The sequence below is a fragment of the Vanellus vanellus genome (genome assembly GCF_965231255.1).
Source record: "Vanellus vanellus genome assembly, chromosome: Z".
NCBI classification, from domain to species: Eukaryota; Metazoa; Chordata; class Aves; order Charadriiformes; family Charadriidae; genus Vanellus; species Vanellus vanellus.
The window spans coordinates 31,181,216-31,208,073 of NC_138908.1; the positions used below are offsets into that span (position 1 = coordinate 31,181,216).

Consider the following 26,858-nt stretch of genomic DNA (forward strand, 5'->3'; position numbering starts at 1 on the left):
TTTTACAGATAATATTAGGCCATAAATTATAATACGACTATTTGCTAAAGAGTACAATACTGTTTTCCAAGAATGAAATAGTGTTGTCATTGCATTCAATAGCCAGATTCCCATTTGTTTTCACCAGAGTCAGGATTTAATTCCATTTCTTTCAGTTCTTAGTTCTAAGCAGTTCTGTTTTTCTTCTGATAGCAGGCTGACCATTGCTGGTGATTTGCAGGTTAAATGCAGTCCATCATGTGTTCCCCTCAATCTTTGTGACACCTGAGTAAACTTTATGTGAAAGAAGTATACAGTCATAATCTGTGATGGAATCTTTTCCTTACCCTTAACCAAAATCCAGACAAGATTACAGTGAGTTACTGGAATTCAAAACTTTGATGCTTGGAGTTTGTGTTTCAAATATTTGTCATTCTCATAGGAGGCTATAGCTTGATGAGATCTCTATCAGTCATCAGGATCTGTATTTTATGTTAAAAATGCAGCTCTCCCTGATTTGACAAGGGCCTTGGACGTAATTTTTATTCTTCAGGGTGGAAGTATCAAATTCTGGAAGGCATTGATTGTCCCATTTATAGCTTGATTGTGAGACCAATTGCACACTAATGAAAGTGTGCAGAAGACAGTGTGTGACTCATAATCAGTATTGGAATCTGTTTTCCATAGGAAAACAAGGAGAATAGGACAGGATAGCAGGGACTGCAACCATAACCCCGCTGTTATGCCTTCTTTCACAGACTGAGTCTGAGTGGAAGCTTTGCATTTTATTCTTTTTTCCCCCCTCTTAAAGTTTCCATGAGGATATGAAATCTGGCTTAGAGCAACCATCTGTTTTTCATTTGTTCCTAGAGAATTTCAGTTAATTGTTGTTCCCAGTTTGTGTTGCCTCATAAGGTCAAAAAGTCTTTCTCTTTATACAGGTTGAACCTTAATGAGTTAACTGTTTACAGGAATTTGACTAGGAGTATATTTTTATATAGTTTGTATGCTACATTTGGTGTACTCGATATAGCTTGAATCGGTTGTATTATCTCATGTTATTCCTCTGAAAATAAATGGTAGTTTACCAAGTAGTCTTCTCTAGGTAGCACTATTTTGCACTTCACGTTCCAGGAAAAATGTTGATTCTTTGACAGCCACTGGCATGGATGTTGATCAATGTGGAGTGAACAAGTGTGTGGCTGCTGTGGTCTGGAGTTCACTGCCATGAATCGCCATGAAGTAATTTAGGAATAAGAAAACCAGTTCCCAGTCCTTGTTTGCTTAATCTGATCTGATCTTTTGATCGTTGGCTTGCTTGTTTGTTCGTAAAACTTTCCCTTATTACGGAATTTACTGGATACATTGTGAATACACAGATCAGTTTTGGGTCCAGCTGCCTTTCATTACTTGCGTCTATCAGAAAAATAAATTGAAATATAAGATAACCTTGTGAAAATTATTACCTTCAGTGGAAGGTGTCATGCTGTTTCTGTAAGCAGTAACATAACTTTAATTTCCAGGTCCTCTTGGAATTTTCTTAATATAGGTATCTAGTGGATTAAAATTGATTCCTTCTATAGTTACTAGTATACCATCTTGTATAATACAGTGATCTTTCCTTTCTTCCAGATTACAGAACAGGCCCGTGTTTCACACAAGTTAATAACCAGATGTGTCAGGGCCAGCTAACTGGAATTGTTTGCACAAAAACCCTCTGCTGTGCAACCATTGGGCGTGCATGGGGTCACCCCTGTGAAATGTGCCCTGCTCAGCCTCAGCCATGCCGTCGTGGCTTCATCCCTAATATTCGCACTGGAGCATGTCAAGGTAAGCCTTCTGGTTTAAATTATGCGTGACCGTTGTGTTGCTGACAGGCACCTTGAAAACCTTGTGTTCGCTTAAAACAACATCACTGTTTTCTTTGTGTGTGTTCTGTGTCTTCTGATAAAATTTGGATATGCCTTGCTGCTGATAGGTATTTTCCCAGGTTTCATTTTTCCACCAGTTAAAATTTGGCCTGCTTTGTTAGATTTTGTTTTCCTCCTAAGTGGATGTACCAGGAAACATCCTGTATTTGAAACCAAGGACTTGAAAATAAGCGTGGGAGTTGTTGTTTTACCACTTCTAAATTGAACCAGTCAGTGTCCCACAAAGTACCGTTGCATGTTTCGCCTGGGTCTGTCATGTCACAATCCTGCATTGTATATGAAACAAGAGATGTTAGGCTTTGATGCGTTAAAGTGGGTTAAATTAAATCCACTGCTTGTAGTAGTCCAATCCCAGTCCCAAGTATGGGTGGTGGTGTCGGTGGTCCAGCCATCTACCCCTTCTAGGCAGCTTTCACTGTCACTTCATCTCAAGCACGTGGGTGCTCAGGCTAGAGGTATACAACACACCTGGACACTTTCAGCAGTATTGAGGGTAACTGCTGTTTTGAAGATGTTTGCTATTAATTCTGATATGTCAGTGCCTGAGCCATAAAGGAGTAAAGGCGAGCTCTCAGCTGATGTCAAAATGAGTGGCAATACAGGCAGAAAATGTACCATCGTTAATGGCCAAATCTTGCACAAAATCCATGACCATTTGCAAGACTACGTTATTTTTAAGCCCTCCCTGAGTGGAAGCATCTGTCTATGGGGCTGTGCTAGTGGCCATCAGAAAAAAGAGGCCAAGCCACTTCATATTGGCATGGTCCAGGCACATGTGATGCCGCTCAAAATGCAGGTAGTTGGCCACATGCTACCAGGAGCAACCCTACACCAAACCCTTCCAGAATAGAGCCTGATCTAGGTCACCACTGGGGGTAGTGTCCTTTTCTGCCTCTGTCTTAGAGGTATTGTACTGCAGGCTGAACAACTGCACCAAAAATTCGAAACCTATGCACACCTGTACTGACTTGGTCACTAGGGGCAAACTTTTCCACTCCCTCCAGTAGGTCAATTAACACCAACCAGTATTCCCACTGTGCTGGCAATGGGGCCTCAGCAGAGGACTGTGTACCATACAAATGAGCCAAATGAGGCCATTCTGAGTTGTGAATTAATCCATGACATTGCTGCAGAACAGAAAAGAAAACAGTCTCAGTGGGGAAAGGCCACATGGTTACCCTTTGCTCCGCTTGGGAATTTTTAGGGCCTGAATGCTCCAGAGGTTATTACGCATGCTCAAAAGGACACCTTGTTTAAGCCCCTTGGTGAAGTGGTTAAAAGATAATGCTTGCCCAATCTGCAGGTCTCAAGGCAGTCTTGGGGGAGTCAATAGGTTCAGCAAGGGCAGTCCAGGCAGAAAAGCCTTGCCAATCAATTGACCGTGTGTGCCGCAGAGGAAATTTATTTTGGCCAGGGCTGTCCAGAAGCATCTTCCCTGGTCAGGCTTGCGGCACTGTGGTGCTTGTTTTAGGTCAGGAACAAATGCAACTTTAACTCGGCAATGCCTCTTTATCAGGAAGGTGCAACACCACTCAGGCAGTGGGCACACTGAGAGGTTGGCCGCCTGCTCCTTGAACATGAACACATGCATGGGGAGAGATACCCAGGGCTGCCATTAAGGCAGAGGGAAAATAAGAAATTTAGGTTATAGTGTCAATCAAACATCTTACAAGGAATCTATTGGGGCCCAGGTTGATAATGACATGTGCACTCCTCCTTGGTGTCCCCCTTGAAAAGTTTAAGCTGCCCTACCTGGAACACCAGGCAGGGCAGGGGAGCTACTAGTTTTCCAGCAGTGGGGTGGTAGCACACCCAACAGCTTCTACAGTGTCTGGTCAGGTCAAGGGCAAGTGTTCGTATCTACATCCAGGGCAGGTGTCCAGTTTGACTTCTCCCCATTCCCTTCCCCCTCCCCCTCCCCCTCCTCGCCCTGATGTCATATCAGATAAGAGGGAAGACTCCTTCTACGGTATCATAACCATCGTCTGGACAGTCACCTGGCTCCTCATGGGCCATTCCCAATGTTCCCATCCCAGTGCTCGGGATTTCGTGTTAAGGCCTGCACTTTAAGGGCATCCGCAGTCCCAACCTGTTTCTCCAAGTTAGCACTGACCATCTGTACTAATTTATCTTCTAATCTCTTCTCATTTTCTCTGTTTCTGTAAAGTTACACCTTGCATCATCAGCTGCATCTCTTGCCTTTGCACCTTCTTTTGTAACCTTTCAAATTCAGCAAGCAGTTCTCTCTTTTTGTCTTCCCATTGCTTCTTTTTGTAACAATTGGCATGATGGCACACACCCAACACCTTACAGATGATGCCTTTACCTTTTCCATTTTTAACTTTTCCCTGTTGCAGGTCCATGTGGCTTTTCACTGAGTCCCACTCTGACCAGTGGTCTCAGACCCTAGCATTGTCAAAATGGGGCTGGTGGAGGGAAACCCCATGCTTACCCTGATAAATGTCTACCCTGTTATCTTTGGACTCTGCTCACTGTGCCATTTTGTGTCACAGTCAGGCCCTCTGCTGCTATCTGCCCCTTGAAGGAATAAGGTTCTGAGTCCGAGGTACAAAGTGAGATGTATTGGGATAAGGCACTTAGTAAGTGGATAACAATTACACCACCTTGTGAGTGGGGAGTATTCGGCTTCAGTTCCAAAATTCCTTATAATCTAATTAATAGGTTATCACCCAGTTCCGGAAAGTGCTCTCCCTCATCCAGTGTCCCAAAGGAGGAGGGACTGCCAGGGCATGGGCCTGCTGTTCCTTGGGAGTGCTCTGGTTGGGCTCTCACCTGGAGTACTGCATCCAGCTTTGGAGTCCTCAGCACAAGAAGGATGTGGACCGGTTGGAGCAGGTCCAGAGGAGGGCCACAAAGATGATCAGAGGCATGGAGCGCCTCTTCTATGAGGACAGGCAGAGAGAGTTGGGGTTGTTCAGCCTGGAGAAGTCTCTGGGGACACCTTATTGTGGCCTTTCAGTAGCTGAACAGGAAAGGGACTTTTTACAAAGGCATGTAGTGATAGGACAAGGGGTAATGGCTTCAAACTGGAAGAAGGTAGATTTAGATTAGGTATCAGGAAGAAATTTTTCACTATGAGTGTGGTGAGACACTGGAACAGGTTGCCCAGGGAAGTTGTGGATACCCCATCCCTGGAAGTGTTCAAGACCAGGCTGGATGGGGCTTTGAGTAACCTGGTCTAGTGGGATGTGTCCCTGTCTGCAGTCAAGTGGGTCAAATGATCCCTTCCAACCTAAACCATTCTATGATTCATACAGCCTCCCCGCAGTGATGCTGCCCTGCGGCCTGGTCGGGCTGGTGCTGGCCCAGCAGGAGGGAGGGAGGGGAGGCCTGGCCTGGCCTGACCCAGCTGAACAAAGCACGGCCCAACATCAAGCATTGTGTCTGTGAACAGTGCAGTTAGTGTAGGTTAGTATTTGGGCTGGAATCAGGTGCTGTAAATCAGCACCCTTCTTTGAGTTCTGATTATGACCCTGTATAGTGACATAAATTAACAAAGAGAAAAATCCTTTTTGATGAATCAAAAAAAAACCCAGTCAGTCTAGGGTTAAACAGAGGTTCAAATAACTTTGGCTGACATTAGTTTGTTTTGTTTTGTTTGTTTTCTGATTTCACAAATTGTCTATGTACTGCTCTGTCTCTGTGTATCCCTATCTTATGGCTTCTGAAATCGACATGGGGCAGCATGGCCGGGATACTGCAGGCATTCCCTGTGCAGCAGGTCTCTGTGACAGAGTTAAGCTCCTTCTTAGCAAAGTGAAGTTCACTACAATGATTTGCTATAAATTTTTACATAGAAGATTCCGTGTAGTGCTGGAGAAGTTTCTACTTTAATTCTCTATTTACAACATGACAAAAAGCATACAGGACCAGGAGTTGTTTCTGTGTTTGTATGTGTTAGCAAGAATTTCTGTTAGGTAATTCAGAAAAAGGGCTTTGACACTGCCTCCCATGAGATGTTGATGTACGGGCTGGATGAGCAGACAGTGAAGTGGATGGATACCTGGCTGAACGGCCAAGCCTAGAGGGTGGTGATCAGCAGCACAACATCTGGTTTGGGGCCAGTGCCTAGCACTGCGCCCCCAGGGGTTGACACTGGGTCCAATCCTGTTTAGCATCTTCATTCGTGAGCTGGATGATGGGTCAGAGTGTACCCTTAGAAAATTTGCGGACAACACCAAACTGGGATGGGTGGCCAGAGGGTCATGCTGCCATCCCGAAGGATCTTGACAGGCCTGAGAAATGGGCTGACAGGAACCTCGTGAACTTCAACAAGGAGAAGGGCCAAGTCCTGCACCTGGGGAAGATCAGCCCCAGGCCACCAGTATTGCTGGGTGCTAATAATCTTGAAAGCAATGTTGCAGAAAAGGACCTGAGGGCCCTAGTGGACACCAGGTTGAACATGAGCCAGCACTGTTCCCCTGCAGCAAAGAATGCTAATGGTATCCTGGCTGTGGAAGAAGTATTGCCAGCAGGTCAAGGGTGGTGATCCTTCCCCTGTCCTCAGCACTGGTGAGGCCACACTTGGGAGTGCTGTGTTGAGTTCTGGGCTCCCCAGAACAAGAGAGATGGAGCTACTGGAGAGAGTCCAATGAAGGGCCATGAAAATGATGAAGGAACTGGAGCATTTCTCCTCTGAGGAAAGGCTGAGTAAGGTGAGACGCTTCAGCCTGAAGAAGAGAAGGTTCAAGTGGGAATTTAATCAGTACATACAAACACCTGAAGGGAGGGTGCAAAGGGAACAGAGCCAGGCTCTTTCTGAGTGGTGCTTCATGTCAGCACGAAAGGCATTGGGCACAAACTGAAGCACAGGAAAATCCTCCTCAACATCAGGAAACATTTTCTTACTGTGAGAGTGGCTGAGCATTGGGACAGGTTGCCGAGAGAGGTTGTGGAGTCTCCATCCTTAAAGACATTCAAAAGCCATCTGGACATGCTGGAGCAGGGTGGTTGGGACCAGATGACCTTCAGAGGTCCCGTCCCTCAACCAGTCTGTGATTCTGTGAAAAACTTCCCAATTCAGGCAGCTTCTGTTGCTAATGGTGTTATAAAAGATTTCAGGAAAGTTACTCTTTTACTGCTTCAAAAGAGGCTAGGTAATGTCCTCCTTTTCTCGCTTTTATTTCCTTTTTCCTTCTCTTTCAGTCTTCTCTGCAGCCCCATATATCACAGTGTTATCCTTAGTTTTGTGTTCCCCTACACTGCATTGTAGTTCAGTGGCTTAAAATTGCACAAATCTAACAAAGTCTGTTGTTTGGCTGGTTTTCTACCTCAGGACTCCTCCATAAGTGTTCTTGATAAGAGTCTTCTATGAACTTGAGTTGAAAAATTGGGAGAAAATCAATATGTTGTAAGATTTTTTTAATTCTTAGAAATTAAAACTTGATGAAACATCTTTTTGGATTTTTCCTTCAGTTTTCATTCATACAGAGGTATGGTTGACCTGAAACTACGACTGAAGCTATTAACTAAAATTCACTGCTATGGATCTCCTCACAGCATTATCTTAGCAAAGGCATCTATTTTGTTTACAATACTTGGATTAGTTTTAAGCAACAATAAATCCCTTCACTTTTCTTCATTTCAAATATTTGCTTTCCTGTTTTTCTGTGCTTACACTCCTTAAAACATCCAAATTATACTAAGGAGAAACATTTGATTGCGCTTTTCCTGATATGTCACAAATAGGCCTCTGTCTACATATAGCAGCTTATGTTTTACTGTTAATCTTGAAGTGATTAGTATATTTTAGACATTCTTTTCATAACAATGTCATAAACGGAAACAGCATACTGAAGGCATGCACTTTGGTTACAATCTCCAAGTCAAACTCCTTTGTGTGATGAAGATATTGGATATAGCAAATTCTTAAAACTTCTCTGCCAAACTGATCCTAGCATAGCTTCTGGGACTTCCTTTAAATTATGTGAGAGATCAGTAGAACTCTTTAGCACCCGTGCCACAATACTGTGTTTTCTTTTTCTGCCAACTTATTCTGTGTAAATATTCTGAATATTTTTCAGTTATGCGGTTAACATCATTGCTGAATTCCACTGGGAAGCATAGAAACAATGTGGTGGTCTACTTTGTGTGCTGGATGAACAAAGGAAGTTTAAACAGCCATCATTTTTTTGCTACATTTTTGGCATACTATTACTATATGGGAAGATCTCATTGTATTTATGTCATCAGGAGTTAGCATATAATGTTACAAGGTGATGGTAAGTCGTAAACAGGTGAAGAAAAGTTAGATTTTCTGTGTGGAAAAGCAGAGACAAATTCATAGGTAAGCTTAGGAAGTGTGCATTAGATGAGTGGACAGTGAGGTGGATTGAGAACTGGCCGAATGACAGAGCTCAGAGGGCTGTGATCAGTGGTGCAGAGTCCAGCTGGAGGCCTGTAACTAGCAGTGTTCCCCAGGGGTCAGTACCGGGTCCAGCGTTGTTCAACATATTCATCAATGACCTAGATGAGGGGACAGAGTGTACCCTCAGCAAGTTTGCTGATGACACAAAACTGGGAGGAGTGGCTGACATACCAGAAAGCTGTGCTGCCATACAGCGAGACCTGCACAGGGTAGAGAGTTGGGCGGAGAGGAACCTAATGAAGTTCAACAAAGGCAAGCATCAGGTCCTGTTCCACAAAATCATTGCCTGTACTTCCAACAGTCGAGACAGTCCCTTTTAAGCTCTGAGTACTGGTAATTCCTCCTGACCTGAGTTCTGTGGTGTTTGCAGGTGATTGCATGTTTTCTACTCCGTCCTGAATTATCAGACTCCTGTACTGTAGGAAGGGACTGGAGGAAGGAGCAGTTGACACTCTGGAGACACTGTTTACCTTTCCACACTCCATATTAGGGTACATAGTCTGTAGAAATAAGATGCAGGATTTTGGTACAGCTAGGTATGAAAATTTTAGAAAAAAGTGATACAGCAGTGTTGTTCACAGGGGGTCAAAAAACCCTCTAACAATCAGTTAACATAGAAACCCTAGGAGAGAGCCAAGGGGTATGATGAACAGACAAATTGGGACTGAGGTACTTGCTACTACACTGCAATACTGCAAGGAAATATAATCAACTCTTAAAATTTCTGTGCCAAACTCATCCTGGTAGAGAAAGGTGAATGGAGAGTTTAATCCAAATAGAAAGAATAAAGGGTGGTAGATTTCTGAGTCATGCGTAGACAGAAGCTGCAATTACGATAGCAGATATGACTGCACAGCGGTAAACTGTGAAGAAGGAAATAAAAGGGCCAAGGTGGAGCTCTTGGGGAGGGGGGGTGCGCTACAGAAAATTTAACAAGAGGGGTATTAGCAGTTCAAGAAACAGTTCTTCTCCAAGTGTGGTAACTCCTATCTGAGGAGGCTCCGTTTCATGAAATAGAAAGGTGAGATGAGACTGGCATTAAATATTTTCCCTGAGAGTTTTAGAAACAAATACAGGGATCTGGCTAATGCTTTTCAATGCTTTTCTTTCTGCTGATGACATCAGATTTACAGAGACTTTTATTAAAGGAATATTTACACCCCTTGGTATTCAGTAAAACTGCATCTTTGTCACATATCAGTTAGACCAGACTCACTCAGTCCATAGTTTGGATGCTTGACATCTTTGAAGTGGATGCTTACATCAGCAGATAGCCTAGTTCAGGAGTTGATATGAACAAGTCAAAATCAGTAGAACTTGCAATCCTTACTATTGGAAAATAGGTCATAATTTCAATGTGCATTAGATGTCAGAGTGTGACAAGATTTAACTATTGAGTGTCAAGTTGCTCCTACTTTTCACAGGAGGTGTATGTTGCAATCTTAGTGTATCTTACATGTCTCTTTAGCACCTTTTCAGGACTAATTATGTTCCCTGAATAATGTGCTTATATAAAACATTATGGTAGTATTGTTATTACCATGAACAGCTTTTAAAAAATTGGAGAAGCAAAACCAATTAAAATTCAAATTGTTGGGTTTTGGCTTTGGGTTTTTTTTTTTTTTTTCCTCCCAACAGTTTCTCTTAAGTCATTGCTTAAACAGGCATTGTAGCTGTTCAGACATCCCTCTTCTGAAGAATTCAGGCAGGAGGAACGTAAATGTTCCACTTTAAAGTACTTTATTGCCATTGCTACACAGCCTTAGGAATAACATAATGGCAGAAATCCTGTGTTGGACGTTTTCTCAGTTCCTCCCTGCATTCCTCAACAGTCCATTTCTCAGCTACACCCTTTCCCTTCAGACAGTTAATTTTTTTGCACTGAGAGAAAAACAGTCCTGGCTGAATAGCTTTTGAAAATATGAAGGTTTTTCTTCCTGCTACCATTGCTGACATTGTTAAGTATATATAGCCATTACAGGAGGTAATATAAAAAAAAAAATCTATTTTATAGTAGGAGTATAATGTACTGGATATTAAAGGCAGTGACATGGACTGGACAAAAGAGAGAAGACAGGTGGAGGCTCAAACTCAAAATGAAGAGTGATAGATGATATTTTTTAGATAATCTAATGCTTGGAATTAATGTATCTGGTTTACTGACAGTATTAACAGTGTCATCTAGGATTCCATCCTGCTGTCATGAAAATAGGTATGAAAACAGGAAAAAAAACCCCAAACTTAGTATTATTTCTGTTGCATGTTTGTGTTTGTAGTATTTCTTTTATCTAGGATGCACAGAAAGAACCAAGAATTTTCCATTGTATTGACAACCAGTTTACTTTTAAGTTCCCACATGCCAAATCCATTGCAAAGATACTCCCCATACACATTATAGGTAGAATTCAAGAGAAAAATTGTATTTGGGTAATTTTTATTTCTACCATTGTAAATAAAAAGTGCAGTCTCCAAAATTTGTATATAAAATTGAGAGGTTTTATTTTTCCTGAGATTTTTGGTTCTTCAGAGTTTTTTGAGAAACAGTCCACTCATCAGAAAGGGAAGCTGAATTTGGCTGTGTTTTCAAAGGTACATGTTTAAAGCTAGCTGTGCAAATCCCGCAGGCATTTTTGCAGAGAAAACTCTGCAAAAGCAAAGAACCCTTTTTCACTTGCCAGATATTATCAAGCCTGTGAACACATGGAAACATTCCACCTAATCTGTAGCATATTGAACCTCTGTATACAGAACTGTATCTAGAGAGTTATTCATCTAATTTTCTGTTTATGGCAGAAAGTTTATTGTGTTAATGTGGCTGGGGTTTAAAAGCATGAGTAAATGGATAATTAATAATGCTAAAATTCCTGTGTGGCTGAGCCTGACTGTCAAAGATATAAAAAAGTACATACAAATATGCTTAATTTTAAATTTGTTGTATTTTCAGAGAAAATATTCTTATATCTTAAAATGGCATTTAGGAAGCAATTCATAAAACATGTCCTTTTAAGAAAATACTTTTGTCCTTTCTGACTTTTCTCAGTTCCAAAATACTAGTAATATATTAAAACAAACTTGGGTTTTCATCAAGATGTGATACTGACCAAAAAAAATCATCAGCCTTGTAGTGTGCCTGTATGTTTTTTAACTAACACTGAAGGTGAATATACGTATTCTCTTTACATTTAAATATGACTTAGCGTAGTTAACATATAAACCCTCACAAATTAAGAATGATATTAGCACAGAAAAGCAAGATAGTGCATGTGATTCAAAGATTTGCAGGATCTCACCTTTCATAATGATACCATTTGTGTTTTCTTCACTGGACAAGTAATGCACTGTGTTGCATAATTGGGATCAGCTTTTCAGACTTCAGCAGAGCTTGACATTTATTTGTCCTTTTAAAACCATAGGATTGGAATTGAAATAAATTAATGGAATCAGTTGATCTTAGAATTGTGTTCACTTCAAGGCTTCAGTGATACCTTTTCTGTTTCTGGAAAGTATTAATTTCCTGCTGTTGCTGCCATTAATTTACTATTACTTGACATCTTTGACTTACAAAACCGTGAAAGATACACAGTGGTTATTTTTAACCGCTGATCTTGTGACACAGTTGGCTTAATTTAAATAAGCATTAATAAATGACAGAAGGCACAGGCATATGGTGTGTGAAGAACACACTTTGAGGCCCAAGGGTCAAAAGACAAAGACTGTATTAGTTTTAGTTAGAAGGGAGCTATTGGGTGGGCTGGGTGTGAATAAATGATGGAACCCATCTTCTGTCTAGATGTTGCTAAATCACGTCCAAATTCCTTAACATACTTCAGAGATGACAAGTTTGCTTTCCAGGTAAACCAGATTGCACCAAGCACTAATTATTTAGAATAAAAATGCTTGCAGAAAGTTTATGCCTCTGATAAAAGTCCTTAATCCATTTGCAGTTTAATTGTTGCATTTGGACATGGTGCTATGCTGACTAAATCAGCACCGATTCAGGAACTAAATGCAAACTTCTCCAGTAAATATACTTAAAACCAAGTCCAGTGGTTAAAAAATAAAAAATAAAAAATTGCCTTCCTCCTTGAGTATGAGCTTACTTGAGTATACCTGAGTATACCTGCTTAAATGAAAAGGCGAGTGAATGGACAAGGCATATGTCATAGGTTTTATCTATAGCACAAACACCAAGAGTATCAAAAACTGAGGAAGTACTGTAATCCACAAACTCAGGTAGAATTTCAGTGTCTTGTAAGGGCTTTGAGATAACGAACCCCTTTCTGAAACGGAATACTATATTCTACTGATAATATGTTTATCCTACCCATGTGCATCTTGCTTTTCCCTACATTCATAGTGGCAAAGAGTTGGTTGTGAAATGGGAAAGGTAGAGAGAAAGAAACCGAACATGAAAGTGAAGAGGAAAGAGATGCTTTCTTCTGTGTCTTAAAGTTTCTCAGCTGCTTCATTTAATAATGCATGCAAGCTAACAGGAAAACTGACTGAAAATGGAAAATAGGATAGTGGTTAAAATTCTTCGTTTATTTGGCACTAATGAATAATCTGGGGAAAAAGGTGAGAAATATTTTTCCTAAATGCTTTAAAAATATAGTAATCTTAAACAGGTATTTTAATCATAATGGGGAAAGAAGTGAAATAAAATTGTGTTTTTTTAAAATGGGCAGTGTGTTGCTGTAACTCTATAATTGAATTCCTTACTTAATTTCTAATCCAAGAAGAGAAAATAGTATGAAATTGACCTCTGCAAAGAAGTAATTCTTTGGAAGCCCTATGGCTCCCTTTTCTACTACCTGCAAAGGACACTTTCCTATATTTCTATTTCACAATGTGGAGAACTAACAAAATTGGTTGATTTTTGCCTCTTCTGTGGAAGGTCAAACTGTTTGACAAGAAATATTACCTGCAATCTCACAGAAGAGCTTCTGCAGGTTTAGGAACAAAACTTCCAAGCCTTCTGTCCTCTCTGAAGTTTTGGAGGCATGTGAAATTTTGTTGTGAAGGAATTGGTGTGGTCTCTTAATTCTGAACTCTCTGATAGCTATACATTAACTGAACTGTTAAAAAGAGCTATTGAGAAGCTAAATATCCACATATAATATGTATATCATGCACTAGTCCAGAGCTTCTTCTGCCTTTCCTTGTGTACAAAGAATTTCAGTCTGCTTTAGCGCTGGTTATTTCACAGAGGCCTCTGTGATCCTTGGCATTACTTTAACTGCCCATTTGCACTTACACATTGAATCATATGATAGTTTTGTATGAAAACCCACAGAAATACAGGATGTTTTATGTATAAGTAAATGAAAGGGGGGAGCAAAAAACACAACACAATTTGAACTGGAAATAGCACATAATAAAATACAACAGAAAGTTACTGAAAGTAAGATTTCAAGCAAAAATGGCAATATATTTTCTAACAGCACTTGTTTAATATTGACAGTCCAGCCTAAAGAAATCTGTGAAATTCTAGTCCTACTTATTATGTCAGTAAATAAAGTTATGCAGATCATTTGCCATACAACTTATCCTGGCTGAATAGCACCTATTTTCTATTGGCTTGGGTAGTTTGACTTCTGTGCAGAAAGAATATCCTGCAAGAATTATCATATCCAGTTAAGGTGGACAGGAGGGTAGTCCATATGTAGAGGTAGAGATCCTTTCAAAATAAGAATCTGCATTTTGTAATGGCCATGTGTAAGGAGCAATCTGAGGGCATGGGTTACCAACAGTAACTTGTACAGGTTTGTCTTAAGTAGGCTTCTTAAATATTTAAAGCTAGCTATGTAAGTCGTACCTCAATAAATGTAATACATTTTGAGCTTATATGGAATTGAATGCAATGTGCATGAAGGTCTGAGTCACGTTACTGCTGTTATTGCTATATCTTATATTGGTGGAGAAGTGGAGAAATGTGCTGGGATTTGCTGTGGTTGTTTTTAAGAATATTTTCAGAGCTGTCTTGTCTGTCAGCGAAAGCCGTGATGAAATTTTGTATCTGATGTCAAGTAATCCTTCTTTTTTGTCTTTGTAGATGTTGATGAATGTCAGGCTATCCCTGGAGTCTGCCAAGGAGGAAACTGCATCAATACAGTAGGTTCGTATGAGTGCAGGTGTCCTGCTGGCCACAAACAGAATGAGGCAACTCAAAAATGTGATGGTAAGTGATGATGTCAGATAACATACCTAAAAAGGGTTTAAGTAAAGCATTAGAGCACTTTAGTAATGAAAGAAATAGTTGCAGTGTCTGATCTGAACAGACATGACATAACATAATTGTACTGTGCTTTTTGTTTCTTTCTCACAGCATCATCTGTTTCTACTTTGTTGTTCGTATTTTGCATTAGATGTTTTCTTCTGTCTGACCCATGTGGGTAAAGGCAGTGTTTATCCTGTTTCAAAATTTAGAACTATTGATAAAGAGTGCGTCTGTAAGCAGCATGTAACTGTAACTAAGTTATTAGATTTTTTTTTGTTTTCTCAAAAATGTCCAAAATATTCTAGTACGGGTAGGTATTTTCAGCCTACTGACTACAACATAAAAAGCAAATGTGGCAGTTTTGGTAACGGATATAAGAAATTATTGCCATGTACAGGGTTGAAGAGCCTAGATAAATAAAAAATACACAGAAAATGTCCTTCTTTTTTAGATGAAAATCAAAAATCAGATAGACTGTGTTCAGTAAGTGTAGTTTAATAAACACAGACCATGTTTATTCAGTAAACATATTAATACAATTAAGGCCAGCAATTCTGTGTGAAGTGATGAGATAGATAGAAAATTGCTGAGTTATTGTGGGTTTGATGAAGACTTCACTGATTTGAATGAATTTGCGATGCATTTGAAAGAAATCAGAACTCTGAAACTTCTTCCCAACCAGTGCGTACCTTCACATTGAAGTTAGATAAGAGGACTGCTTGTTCAAGGCATTGACTTGTGGTTAGGAGGCAATTTAAGCATGTTACCAAATTACATTGTACTCACTATTCGATTAGAAACAAATACGTGGTTTTTAGCTGATTTTGGAAATCATCTCAGAGTTTTCCTCAGTTTTGCCTACAATACAGAATTCATCACAGAAAAATTATGTAAAAAAATATCTGAAGGTATTTTTTTCTAGTCCTGTCCTCCACCTTCTTCTGTTCTTTTATGTTGCCTAGTTTCAATTACTGCTCAGTACACAATGATATTGCTGTCATGAGTTTTTCTAGGGGAAAGCTGGCTATATCTTGTTAAAACTTTCCAAGAAACAGTTTGCCAGTTTGCAAGAAATAGAGCTGCAATCATAGAAACAGAGGTATCCAGCATATGCACAGAGGTTTAGGGCTCTGCAGGGAGCAATCACATTCACGGGGAAAGCAGGTCCATTTGAACAATTTTAGAAGTAAGGGAACACCAGGAGCCTTGCTGAGACACTGGGAAAAAGAATATCTCCATACCTTGAAGAAAATAGAATAGTTGAAGAGCTGTAGAGCAATAGAACAGTATGGCACCATCTCTACAGCCTTCTGCAGGGCCAAGGGAGAAACCAGAAGGTACCAAGTAGAGTGAGTAATCCTACAAAAGAAGATGACTGAAAGGGAAATTTGTAATCAGAGCCACTATCCTTGGGAGAATTAAATCCAAGGCATTTCACCTACCCTGTGCTGCTTGGCAATCTGTGAGGAACAGGGCTAAGCAGAAAGTGGGCAGCACATCCTCGTAAAATCTTTCCTTTTTTTTGTGGGAGACAGAATGGCAAGAGGTAGTGGGATTTTTCTTGCCAGGGAGGTGAACAGAAAGCAGTGGACAGGTGGGTTACAAGAGATTTGTAGGCCCTTAAAGAGGCATCAGCGTATAGGAAGAAGAATTGTAATTAAAAGAAAAGGAAGAGGGCAGGGTGTTTTGTTTTCCCTTCACAAGAGCCCTCCTTTGGGCTTGCCCATGTTGGAAAAAGTGGAAAGGAGGTAACTAAGACTATGTATCCACCACTCCTGCTGTTTTTAGAAAGGTTATCATGCTTATCAGCTTTTGACCCTTTACTTGGCTTCTTTCTTCTTCTTTCCTCCTTCTTTGGAAAGAAGCCCAGAGGATAAAGCATCCCTTTCCATTCATTGCTAACTGCAAAAACCCCAGCTGCTGTTGGAATTGCCTGCCACTCGATCACTGGCTCATAAAATTATAGCTTCCTTTTTATTTCCTTATTGAGTAGTAGTGGCGAGGGATGTGGTGGCATTAGTAATAGTTATATCAGAACACAAAGTATGCAGAAGTATAGTAATAATCTAACACTAACTGCTTTTTTCTGATAATGGACTTTAAGTATTTGGAAAGGTGATTTGGCAGACATCATTAACAATTTCTTGCAACTTAGTTTATTAATAAGTTTATATAACAATGTCTGGCACTACTGTTGGATCAGACATGGTGCCATACTGGTGTGGATAAGTAACTTGCACACCAGAGCTAACTAGTACCCTACCAGCTCAGAGTATAGGCACAGTGAACTTAACAGCTACCTATACCCACTTTAAATCTGACATATACCTGACATGATTAATTTTGTTAGTATCTTAATGCTATCATTAGCTTCTAAGCAATATACTTCTGTAATGGTTACACAACATTTAGAAAGTGAATACGCATCTACTGTTCGCAGTTGTCTTGGCATAACTGGCTATTTTTACCATCATTTTGTGTTATGTGGGATATCAAATAATAAGAACAGGTATCATGATTTTGTAAAATTCTGGCAATACAGTTTCTCTTTCAGTAGAATTCAAGCTTAAGTTTACTCAGCATCAAAACATAAAGTACACAAAATTCAGAGGCATTTTCTTGCAATTAGGCCATTAGATATAAACAACTATCAGAAAAAATAATTTGCAAATATTGAATGTTTTCCAAAAAGTGACTGTGATGCCTTACATGAAAGACTCGATTTAAAATTGTTAGAACTATAATAAACCCATCGTTTCAAAGCTGAAGCAAAACCAGCTGTAATTGCTAATCAAATGTGTAGTGTATTTGATTGTGTAGGCCATGTGTACATTAGAAATGTATGCTTTGTTGTTACTCATCTCCAATTTGTGTTGTCAGTTGCAAGACATTTCATTGAAGGCTTTTATTCAAATTGGTATTCTTTGAATCATGAATCATCTGTTTATTTTGGCAGGGCTCTTTCAGCTACAGACTGTTTAGAACTTTTTATAGTATTAAATACAATGATTAATGTTAGAGAGTAATTTTTATGGTTTTTAATGAATAGTTACTTATCCTTGTTCATTAGAAGTGCACTTGTTTTTTTTTTTTTATTTCTCAATCATGGTATATTTATTATTATTCCATGAGACTTGTACAGCAAGAGTAGGGCAAGAGTGTTTTTGCCAAAGCCAGCTGTGGAGGTAATAGTCCTAAAAAAAGGCATTTCTAATGTGATACATACATCATCAGAGCAAAGACAGCATTTGGATATCTGTTGTGATGGACTGCTGTCTCAGTTCGGTAAATGAAGTCCCTGTTCTGATGATGTCTGTAATCTGCCCATGGCAGTGCTCATGCTTGACTGCTGTTAACCCTAGAAGAGCTCTGTGTGAAGGAGACCCGATACCTCCTCTCAGGCAAGGATGTAGTTAAAACATGTCAAATAGATATTTTCACAGACATCCAAATAATGCAGGTAATTTTGTATATGTTATGTTTCTGCCTGGCATCTGCACTCCATCTTTGATGCCAAAAGAACTTACTCAGTCGTATGTTTCCTTCCTTCTGACAATAGTAATTAAAGCATTCTTTGCATTCTACTTCTCTAATCTATCTAAAGGTCTGCTTTAATTATTAAAAATATTATTCAACAGTTCTCACTGATAGTATCCATAGGAAAAGGTGTATGTATTTTTAACACATATCTGCTTAAAAATATGTGATGCTTATGGGACTGTGCATAATAGAAGTGAAACGTATCTACAGTCTGAAATACTTGCTTTTATTTCATAGTTCAATAATCAATGGGTTTTCATTTCCTGCTTTGTTGGCCACCTGCTGCAGAACAGGTCATGTGCTCTGGCTTTGTTTCTTCTATGCCTCTGCCACTTCTGTCTGTGATAGAAGTTAGGTACTAATTAGTCCCTGGTCACAGCTTCCGCACTAGCTTTCCTAGTTACATAATGCCTCACAGGGAATTATGCAGCTAACTGCAGTGCCCAGTTTGTACCAGTTTTTTTGTGAAAAAACCCATCATGACTCTTTTACTTGTCCATTTCCCCATGCTTCACAACTAAGGTGCTAATGCCAAAATTATAGCAGCATAATACCATGCTTGTATTATTCCAAGAATGGAGCAGAGAATGAAAGCCAAGCCATAGTTTTACTCAGGATTTTTTTTTTTCTTTTAATAAAGGCTTTGAGAGTTCATAATCTCTCAGTGTGAGATTTATAGGATAAAACTACAGCCAGTCCTTCAAACAATTACACTTTCAGTTAGTGGGACTGGTCATTTGAGTGAAGTTACATCATTTATATATATGGATTGGGCCATTGGGAAGGGTATAAGGAATTGGTCTCCTATGAGTTAGAACCTATGTACAGAGAAATTATTTAATAGACAATGCAGTTTTTTAATGAAGTTTTTTATGTTAAAAGTTATATAGAAGTGATGTAGTATGGAGTATTCTGCTCACTCCTTCCCTTCGTTAGGTATGGAAAAACAGATCAAATATTACTTGCTGGCTACAAAGGGTAAAATCCATGTTGGAGTCAGTAAGCAGGCAAGCCTCCAGTGTTGAGAGGCAGAGGCTGGAATCTTGCAGTAACTATTCAGACCTTCTTTATTTAACAGCAAGTCTTCCACTTAAGAAAGAGGAATTGAGATCCCTGGCTATATCCTTTGCCCTTAAACATCCAGATGTATTTTGTGGGTTAGGTTTTTTTCTCCTGTTATTCCTCCTTGAAACAACAGCTATTTTTAGAGTAAGTAGGAATGTTCATGTTGTGCTTTTTGTGCCATAATGGATTTTGCTAGAACTATGCTAACCAATAAACATTGCTTTGCTAGGTTATTTGCTTGCATTATATTCTTGTGTTTCTTTCTTAAAAACAATCAGTGAAAAGGCACATAATTTTATTACTGGATTTATTTTGAGCCTCAGATTACAGTTTACTGACACTGACCTTTCAGAAATTAATGGCAATTGTATATCAGTAAAGAAGGTTTAAAGGATTTCCAGACCACACAAGAACAACTTGTATGTGTAACTGTGTGTGTATGCCCTCATGAGTAGAAATGTAACTAGGTAGCTTAAGCTTTTTGTGAAGATATGACCTTTAAAATTAATCCAGCTCAGGGTTCAACATTACTGATTTTATTTATAAGCTTTTCTATATTCCTGGTTTATAGACTTTCCATACTAGTGAGGACAACTCCTTCCACTACTGGGCAAGTCATGGAAGGATTTGAGGAATGGGCACAGAGCAGAAAAAATTTGGAAAAGGCCATTACAAGGGTTTTACTGAATTCCAGATATCCGAAGCAGTGCTGCGATGTCTTAACTAAACAAAAGAAAACCTCAAACCCTTCTCTTTTTTGGCCTAAAAGTTTTGATCTGCAATATATTGAGTTTTCATTTTCTTTTTAGGAATTAAATTTTTAGGATGTTATCTTCCAGAATTAATGGCACCTATATCTACGGGTTGTTCAGAGATAGATTACATATAGATAAACAGGGAGGAGAAATAAGCTTTCAGTTGTGCTTGCTGGTTTACATAAGAGTTGCACTGCTACTTATTAGTATTTCAAGGATCTAATAAATGTGTTCTGCTTATTCTTCTCAAACTGAAAATGCATCATACTTGTTGACTAAATGCAGTTAGTTATGACACCTTTTACAGTCAAATATACTCTAGGAGGTAGGATGCCTCTGATGCTATTCCAAAAGGATATCTTGCTGTACTACTGACATCAAAGGGCTAGGACTATATATCACAGGCTAACTCTTTAAAAAAAAAAAAATAATTGTAGCACCAAATTGCAAAGAACCATTTAAAAGAAAAAGTTCTATTTCTGTTTTTCCTGCTTTAATGTGTAATTTCATTATACTGTGTGTTATTCTGATTTGATGCTACCAGGTATTACTGTAGACTAAAACAATTTTCGGTGAACCCTTTTTGAGAACTCAGCAGTTGAGAGATCCTTTTCTGGTACTTTTAATTCAGTTATTCATAAAATCCTGCTTACTGTAGCAGTAAAAGTAATGGATTCTGGATGACAGGTAGCCAGGCTGGGTATTTTTGGCAGAAGCTCACCTATTAATACTCACACCTGCAAAGTTTATGCCACACATTTAAATTGGTTCTCACATTTAGACTGGCTTTCTTATCTTGTGTCCAATGTTGGAACCACAGCCATTCACCCTTAAAACAGCATCTCCTCTTACTATCTTTGGAGCATTTTCACAAACACCATTAATTTATGTATTTTGGAGGGGGGAGAAGGGAGGAAATTGCTTAACTTTTTCGATCAGCCATCCTAAAAATAGCTCTTCCTGAGGTAAAGTCTCAGAATTTCCAGTCAGAGGTAACAGAGATCTTGTTGAAAGAAATGCATGTGCAAGAAGCAGGGAAGGGGAAAGAGAGACAGAGATTTAGCTCAGAAACTAGTGAAACAAAAAAAAACACTGACTTGGTACTGCTCCACCCTTCTTCCACAAGGGTTCTCCATGTTAATTGGCTAAAACCAATGTTTTCCTGTCCACATGGAGAAGACTGTGGAGTCTTCCTTCCACTCTGGTTACTGCCCAGATTTCAGGAAAGTACCTCTTCGCTTCCCAGCTCCCTGTCATTCTTGGACAAGAGCCCTAGACAGTGTTAAACTCCTGTGCGTGCAGCCAGGTGAGAAGGATGGTCTATGTTCTGCAGCTTTGCAAAAGTGGCTAACTACTTCCTTCCTAAGTCTTTCACTTGCCAGCTCGACAAATTCCACCTACTCATTACCTCAGTGGGCTTTGTACTGTATGACCAACTAGTTTGGAAGTTGGTTTCCTTTGGTAGAAGACAGGTGTTGTGTTCTTCTAATTAAGATTACTGCCTTTAGAGTAGCAAGTACCTGTGCCAAACAGTGAAAATGAAGGGGAAACCCCCCTTAAGACCTACTCTCTAGGAGAGCAACTGATTGAAACCCCCCTTAAGACTTACTCTCTAGGAGAGCAACTGATTGAAACAGATATTCTGAAATGCTGTGTAACTAGGTTCTAGCACATGGATTCTTAAATTTGACTTGCTCATGTATCACTGGTGGCAGTTGCTATCAGCTTTGTGGCATCCCATTTGCATCTTCAGAGAGTATTTCCATGCTGGTAAATTGTGATCAACATGCTGGTGGTATCTTTATCGAAGTTTGGGTGCCTCTGAACTTTAGAATTATTCTTGGAATTTATTTTTGGAATCACTACAGTAGCAATGAAAAAGGGTAGTGTAGTATTTCCTTCAGACTGAAGGTGCGTGTCAAGGGAAGGTAAAGGGAGTTTTCTTGTGTGAACATCCAGTGACTCTGCCATCAAAAAGGTGCCACTTTCTGGAAAAAGTAAGCTCTTCCTGCAGAGTCCTCATTTCATCCAGTTTTCTTGCCTATGTTTCTGATGTGATGGGTCAGACTGTGTGTGTATACAGAAGACAGTATTCATGTTTAAAAGACTTACGGGTTGTGAAAGACCTGTACTGCATGAAAGATCCCAACAAGGCATGCAGCCAGTTCCGTTTCTGTTTTGATTTACACACATGGTTTCATTTCATTGGATTAAACCAGAATTGCATTTAATATAGTAAATGAATGCAAGATTTCAGAGAATTCCTGGGGAATTATTTGGTTTTGATTTATACCGTCATTTGGAATTCTTGGATCTCTACAGTGAGTAACTATGAAGTCTTAAGTGAAAACATTATTTCTTAAAAGTATTTTGATTTAGCAAAAATGACACTTCCTTTTGTACAGACTTGAGCAAATGTCTCAAAAGTGGAGAATAGTTGTCATCATTTCGTAACTATCTTAATGTAAAATTTAAACTTTGTATGTCCTCTGAAATGCTTAAATAACCTTATGAAAAAGACAAAATTTTCACTTCTTTGGGTTGTGCTTCATAGTGTAAAAGAAACAACAAAGGCCGTGAGATGCTTATATGTATGGAATAGTTAGGAAGTTTGAAAATGTTACCTGTAAGATAAATTGTTTTTTCTACAATGACACTCTAAATGACATGCCAGTGGAAAGAGATTGTTTTATTCATACCTTCACTTTACAAAGTACAGTTTTCACATTCTTAGTGAAAAACTAAGCATTCTTGTGGCAAAACTTTATTTTCCTTTCAGTGCTTGAATGTCTTCTGTAGATTCATATCCAAAGGGAGTTCTTCATGTTTGGACCTTCCCACACTGGGGAGTTACCTTTTTAATGTAGTTCCTGTGCATACCAAATCTTTTTGGCACTCTTCCTTTTCTTTCAGTTTTCAGTGTGGAGAATGTAGCAAAGGAGGAAGCGAAGTATTCATTGCATAAGAGCCTCCTAAGAGATAAGACGTGTTAAAGTCTATTTCTCAAGTAGCTATTCATCTCAAGAGAACTTCTAGAGTGGCAGGTCCAAAGAAGTGATAGGTCTGTGTAAAAGTGCAAGGAATGGTCTGTGGGGTCCCAAAGCTTTCTTAAATGGAATGTGAAGAACTTCACAGTGTCATCACAAGATAACTTCTGTCATACGCTCTTTCTGGTGCTTCTCCTGCATTGTTTCACATGAGATACTCTGGGTTCAAATAGTCTGATTTTTTTTGTATTGATTTTTATTTTGCAGTGTGAAAGCTAATTTAAATTAATACTGCATCTAGATTTTTACAAACAAGCTAAGCCATAGTCTTTTACCTATGACTGACTACCTTTGGTATCAAGCCATGCAAAACCTGTGGTGTCATATAATTCCAACTGTAAAACATAACTCATCTCAGGCTAGTTAGATAGTTGGCCCACGTTTTCCCATGTTTTCTCAGAATGCCTCCCTTGTTAAACCTGGGCCACAGTTCACATTCAGTGAAAGCCATTGGAAAAGCTAATGTACAGAAGCCACTTAAAAGCAAAATTAGTTTACTAAATTGACCATAAAAATATTCATACGTCTGAAGATTGCCACAGTTGCAGAATGAAGTGGTTACTTAAAATGGCTTGTTTGTATAAATGGTCATGACATCGTCTTTACTCTCATGCTGTTCTTCCTACTTGTATTTCTACCATTCCAGTTTACACTGCTGTGCTTCACATCTTTAACAATATAGTCAACCTGCGTCCTCCTCTTGCTTCTTACTGTCTCAGCTCCTCATTTTGCTTCCAGTTTGTGCTGGGACAACACACGGTGCTCTAAGTCCTGGTGCCAAGTGCCCTAGCAGACCCTTGTTCTCAGCAGCTCATTCATTAGCTTGATGACATCACACTTTATACACATTTACATATAAAATTGTTGTGGTGTTCAGATGAGACCACTGCTTTTAGTTAGCAGAAACATTTGAATGGATTAAAAATATCTGAAAAAAAGTAAAAATGCAACATTTGGTAGCATTTGAAGAGCTTGGCCAAAATTCTTGCTTACAGTTGGAGAATTAGAAGGCCAGAAAGCAGTCAGATCTGATGAGCAATATTTCTGCGGTCGCAGAAGCCCAGAGCTGTCAGGCTTGGCTGCTGTACCATCCTCCTTCCCTCAGCTTAAACTCAGGATGTGTATTTTGGTATTGCATTGTAGCCATTGCATGCTTCCTAGAGATGGCACTCAGTATGTGTCATTTGGAGGAAATCCCAGACTGCTCTCACATATTCTGTGATTTGAAGTGGTGTGCTCCTTGAATGTATAAGTAAAGCTTCAATTAGATGGCAAGCAAAATTATTTGCAGTATGCAAACACCAGCATTATGTTATTCAATATGAGTTGATTAACAACTTCATTTCAGAAAAGCTGTCTTTTCCTCTTTTTGATACAATATGTTCAAGTGCTCTGCTAATTATCCTATGTTCTTTCCTTTTTGGATAGATATTGATGAATGCAGCATCATCCCAGGAATTTGTGAAGGTGGTGAATGCTCTAACACCATAGGAAGTTATTTCTGCATCTGCCCACGGGGTTATGTCACATCCGTGGATGGCTCCCGCTGTATTGGTACGTATTCCACCCTGTAGACTTTCAGACTTCTCAAGGTTATTAAGGCAATTTATACATAGCAGCAGAACTTCTGTACCAACCATCTAGCACTTCCCCTCCAGGACCTCACTATATGCTAACACACTAGTATCTCTGATCCAGCTACTTAAAATTCATAGCATCTGATGATGATGGTGAATGCCACTGCAACCATCTTTATGTAGGTAGTAGGTCCCTCTGTGTCAACTGTATTGTAGCCTGAGAACTCCTGCCTGAGATCTGGATCTTCTTACAAGAAAAACAATCAATGACTCTCTGTTGTCTAGGCAAGCATAGGAAACCGTAATTTTAATTGTTTCTTTAACCTGCATCTAATTAAACCAAAAACTAAGCTCACTTTGGTTCTAAAGGTATTTCAAGTTCCATCTCACATAGGTTAATTTAACCTTTAGAGACCAATATAAGGCACATATATAAACTCAGAAGGTATTAAGTAGTGTATTCTGAGGTACTACTAATTTGATTGCAATAGAAAATAAAACAAACTAAATACTAGATTTAAGTAGATTTCATCCTTTACAGGACAATTTATTTAAAACTTTTTTCTGTATTACAAAAGAGATGTATGCTTATTTTCACATGTGATACTTTCTTTTATACAACTGCACATGTCAAATATATGGTATAAACAGTTGTGATGAATTAACTAAAAATACTGCATACCATGTTTAAAAAACATTAACAATTGCTAATAATAGTGTCTTTTCTAGATCTCATGTTATTCTTTGTATTTCAGACATCTCAAAGCATTTTGTTCTCATGTTGGGAAAGGGATGGGAATTCTGAAGGGATTTCTGAAATACAGCTACATGATGTAAGGCAGTAGCAACACAAGACCTACAAGTCACATGGATAATTTTTTGCACGACATAGCCAGCTTTTGTTACCCAGGTTCATCTGAGGAGTGCCAAACTTCAGATACCTTGTGGCTAGCCTCAGGAATACTGAGAACCCATGATTTCCAATATGATCAAAATTTCTATGGATTTTGGCATGTTTTATAATCTGGTTTCTAAAGTCAGCTCCCAGAACAAATTTCACACAAATCACATTTCCTAGTCCACTATAGCAGGCCCTTGTGTCACAGAGTCTCCTTCCCTTAAATGAACATGTGTCTGAAAGTTCTTGTGCTCTCAAATGTTTATAGTATTGGAGTATAAATTGTATACTCTAGAAGTATAATTGCTCCTTTACTTAGGAGAAAGTGAAGAATGTAATCCTTATTAATACAAATTACTTTGTTCTTCCCAGTTTAAGGTAAATATTTGCTTTTAACCAAAATATCAGCATGTGCTCAGTTATTGTAATTGGTACCATGTCTTTCCAAAGTCATTGAGCTTTTCTCCTAGTCAGCATTCAGGAGCATGACCATAAAAGATCTAAGATGTGTCCTTGAAGGAACTAGAATATAATAAACACTGACATATTTATATAGAGTAGTTTTCACATGGCACTAATAAAAATACTGTTGTACATTCAGTCTGCTGAGCAGAGCAGACTGGATAGTATTTCTTCAGTCAGATATATCTACACCAAGGTGTCACTGCAAATATGTGATCCTGCAGTAAACCATATGTAGAATTGGTGCTGATCATCTCAGATAATTATTGGGTGTGTCTGGGGGTATTTGGGGAGTTGATTTTGGTTGCTTTTTTTTTAATACAACTTTTCAAACATTTTAATCCTTACATGACTTGAAAAGGGAAAGTAATTTTGGGAGTTCATGTTACTATTTTTTGTTTTCTTTTTAAATTAACTTCCAGATCAAAGGGCAAGTACGTGTTTCTCCAACATAGTGAATGGCCGCTGTGCACAAGAGCTTCCTGGTAGGTTCACCAAAAGGCAGTGCTGCTGTGAGTCTGGCCGATGCTGGGCCATCGGGTCAGTTCCAGAGATGTGTCCTGTCAGAGGATCTGGTGAGTGGCTTGCTGGTTGGTTCATTAGTTTTTTCCTTCTTGCTGTCCATTCTAGTTGGGGTGGAGGTCACTGGAATATTTTAAACTGCTTTAAAATATAGGCTAAATGGAAAAAGAAAGTCAGAAATTACATTATTATTCATTCTTGTGTTTTTAATACTGATGTTACCATCTGTGAGCCATTTTTTTCTGGTCCATGATTGTTTGGGACTAGTTTCTTTAACGTCCTTTTGTTGACTTTGGAAATAGTTCTTGGGAAATGGGAAAGATTTTGTGGTCAAGCTCAAAGAGGAAATGACTCTGAGGGTCCATAGTTCATTTTGATTTAAAGGAACAGCTGCTCTCTTATTCCATTACATTTTGCGTTACTTTGAACTAGAAATGCATCAGTATTTCATTTATTCTTTCAACTCTGCTCACAGAA

At 39.1% G+C, this 26,858-nt stretch overlaps 1 protein-coding gene across 1 annotated transcript in view; it reads left to right on the plus strand.

Moving 5' to 3' along the window:
* The window catches only part of FBN2 (fibrillin 2), a gene marked incomplete at both ends in the record, with an annotated part of 173,634 nt that overhangs the window by 38,749 nt on the left and 108,027 nt on the right, over positions 1–26,858 (plus strand). Inside the window, 4 exon segments of the mRNA XM_082498059.1 lie at positions 1,612–1,809; positions 14,351–14,476; positions 24,351–24,476; positions 26,282–26,434. Of these exon segments, the coding sequence (XP_082354185.1) occupies positions 1,612–1,809; positions 14,351–14,476; positions 24,351–24,476; positions 26,282–26,434 (603 nt within the window).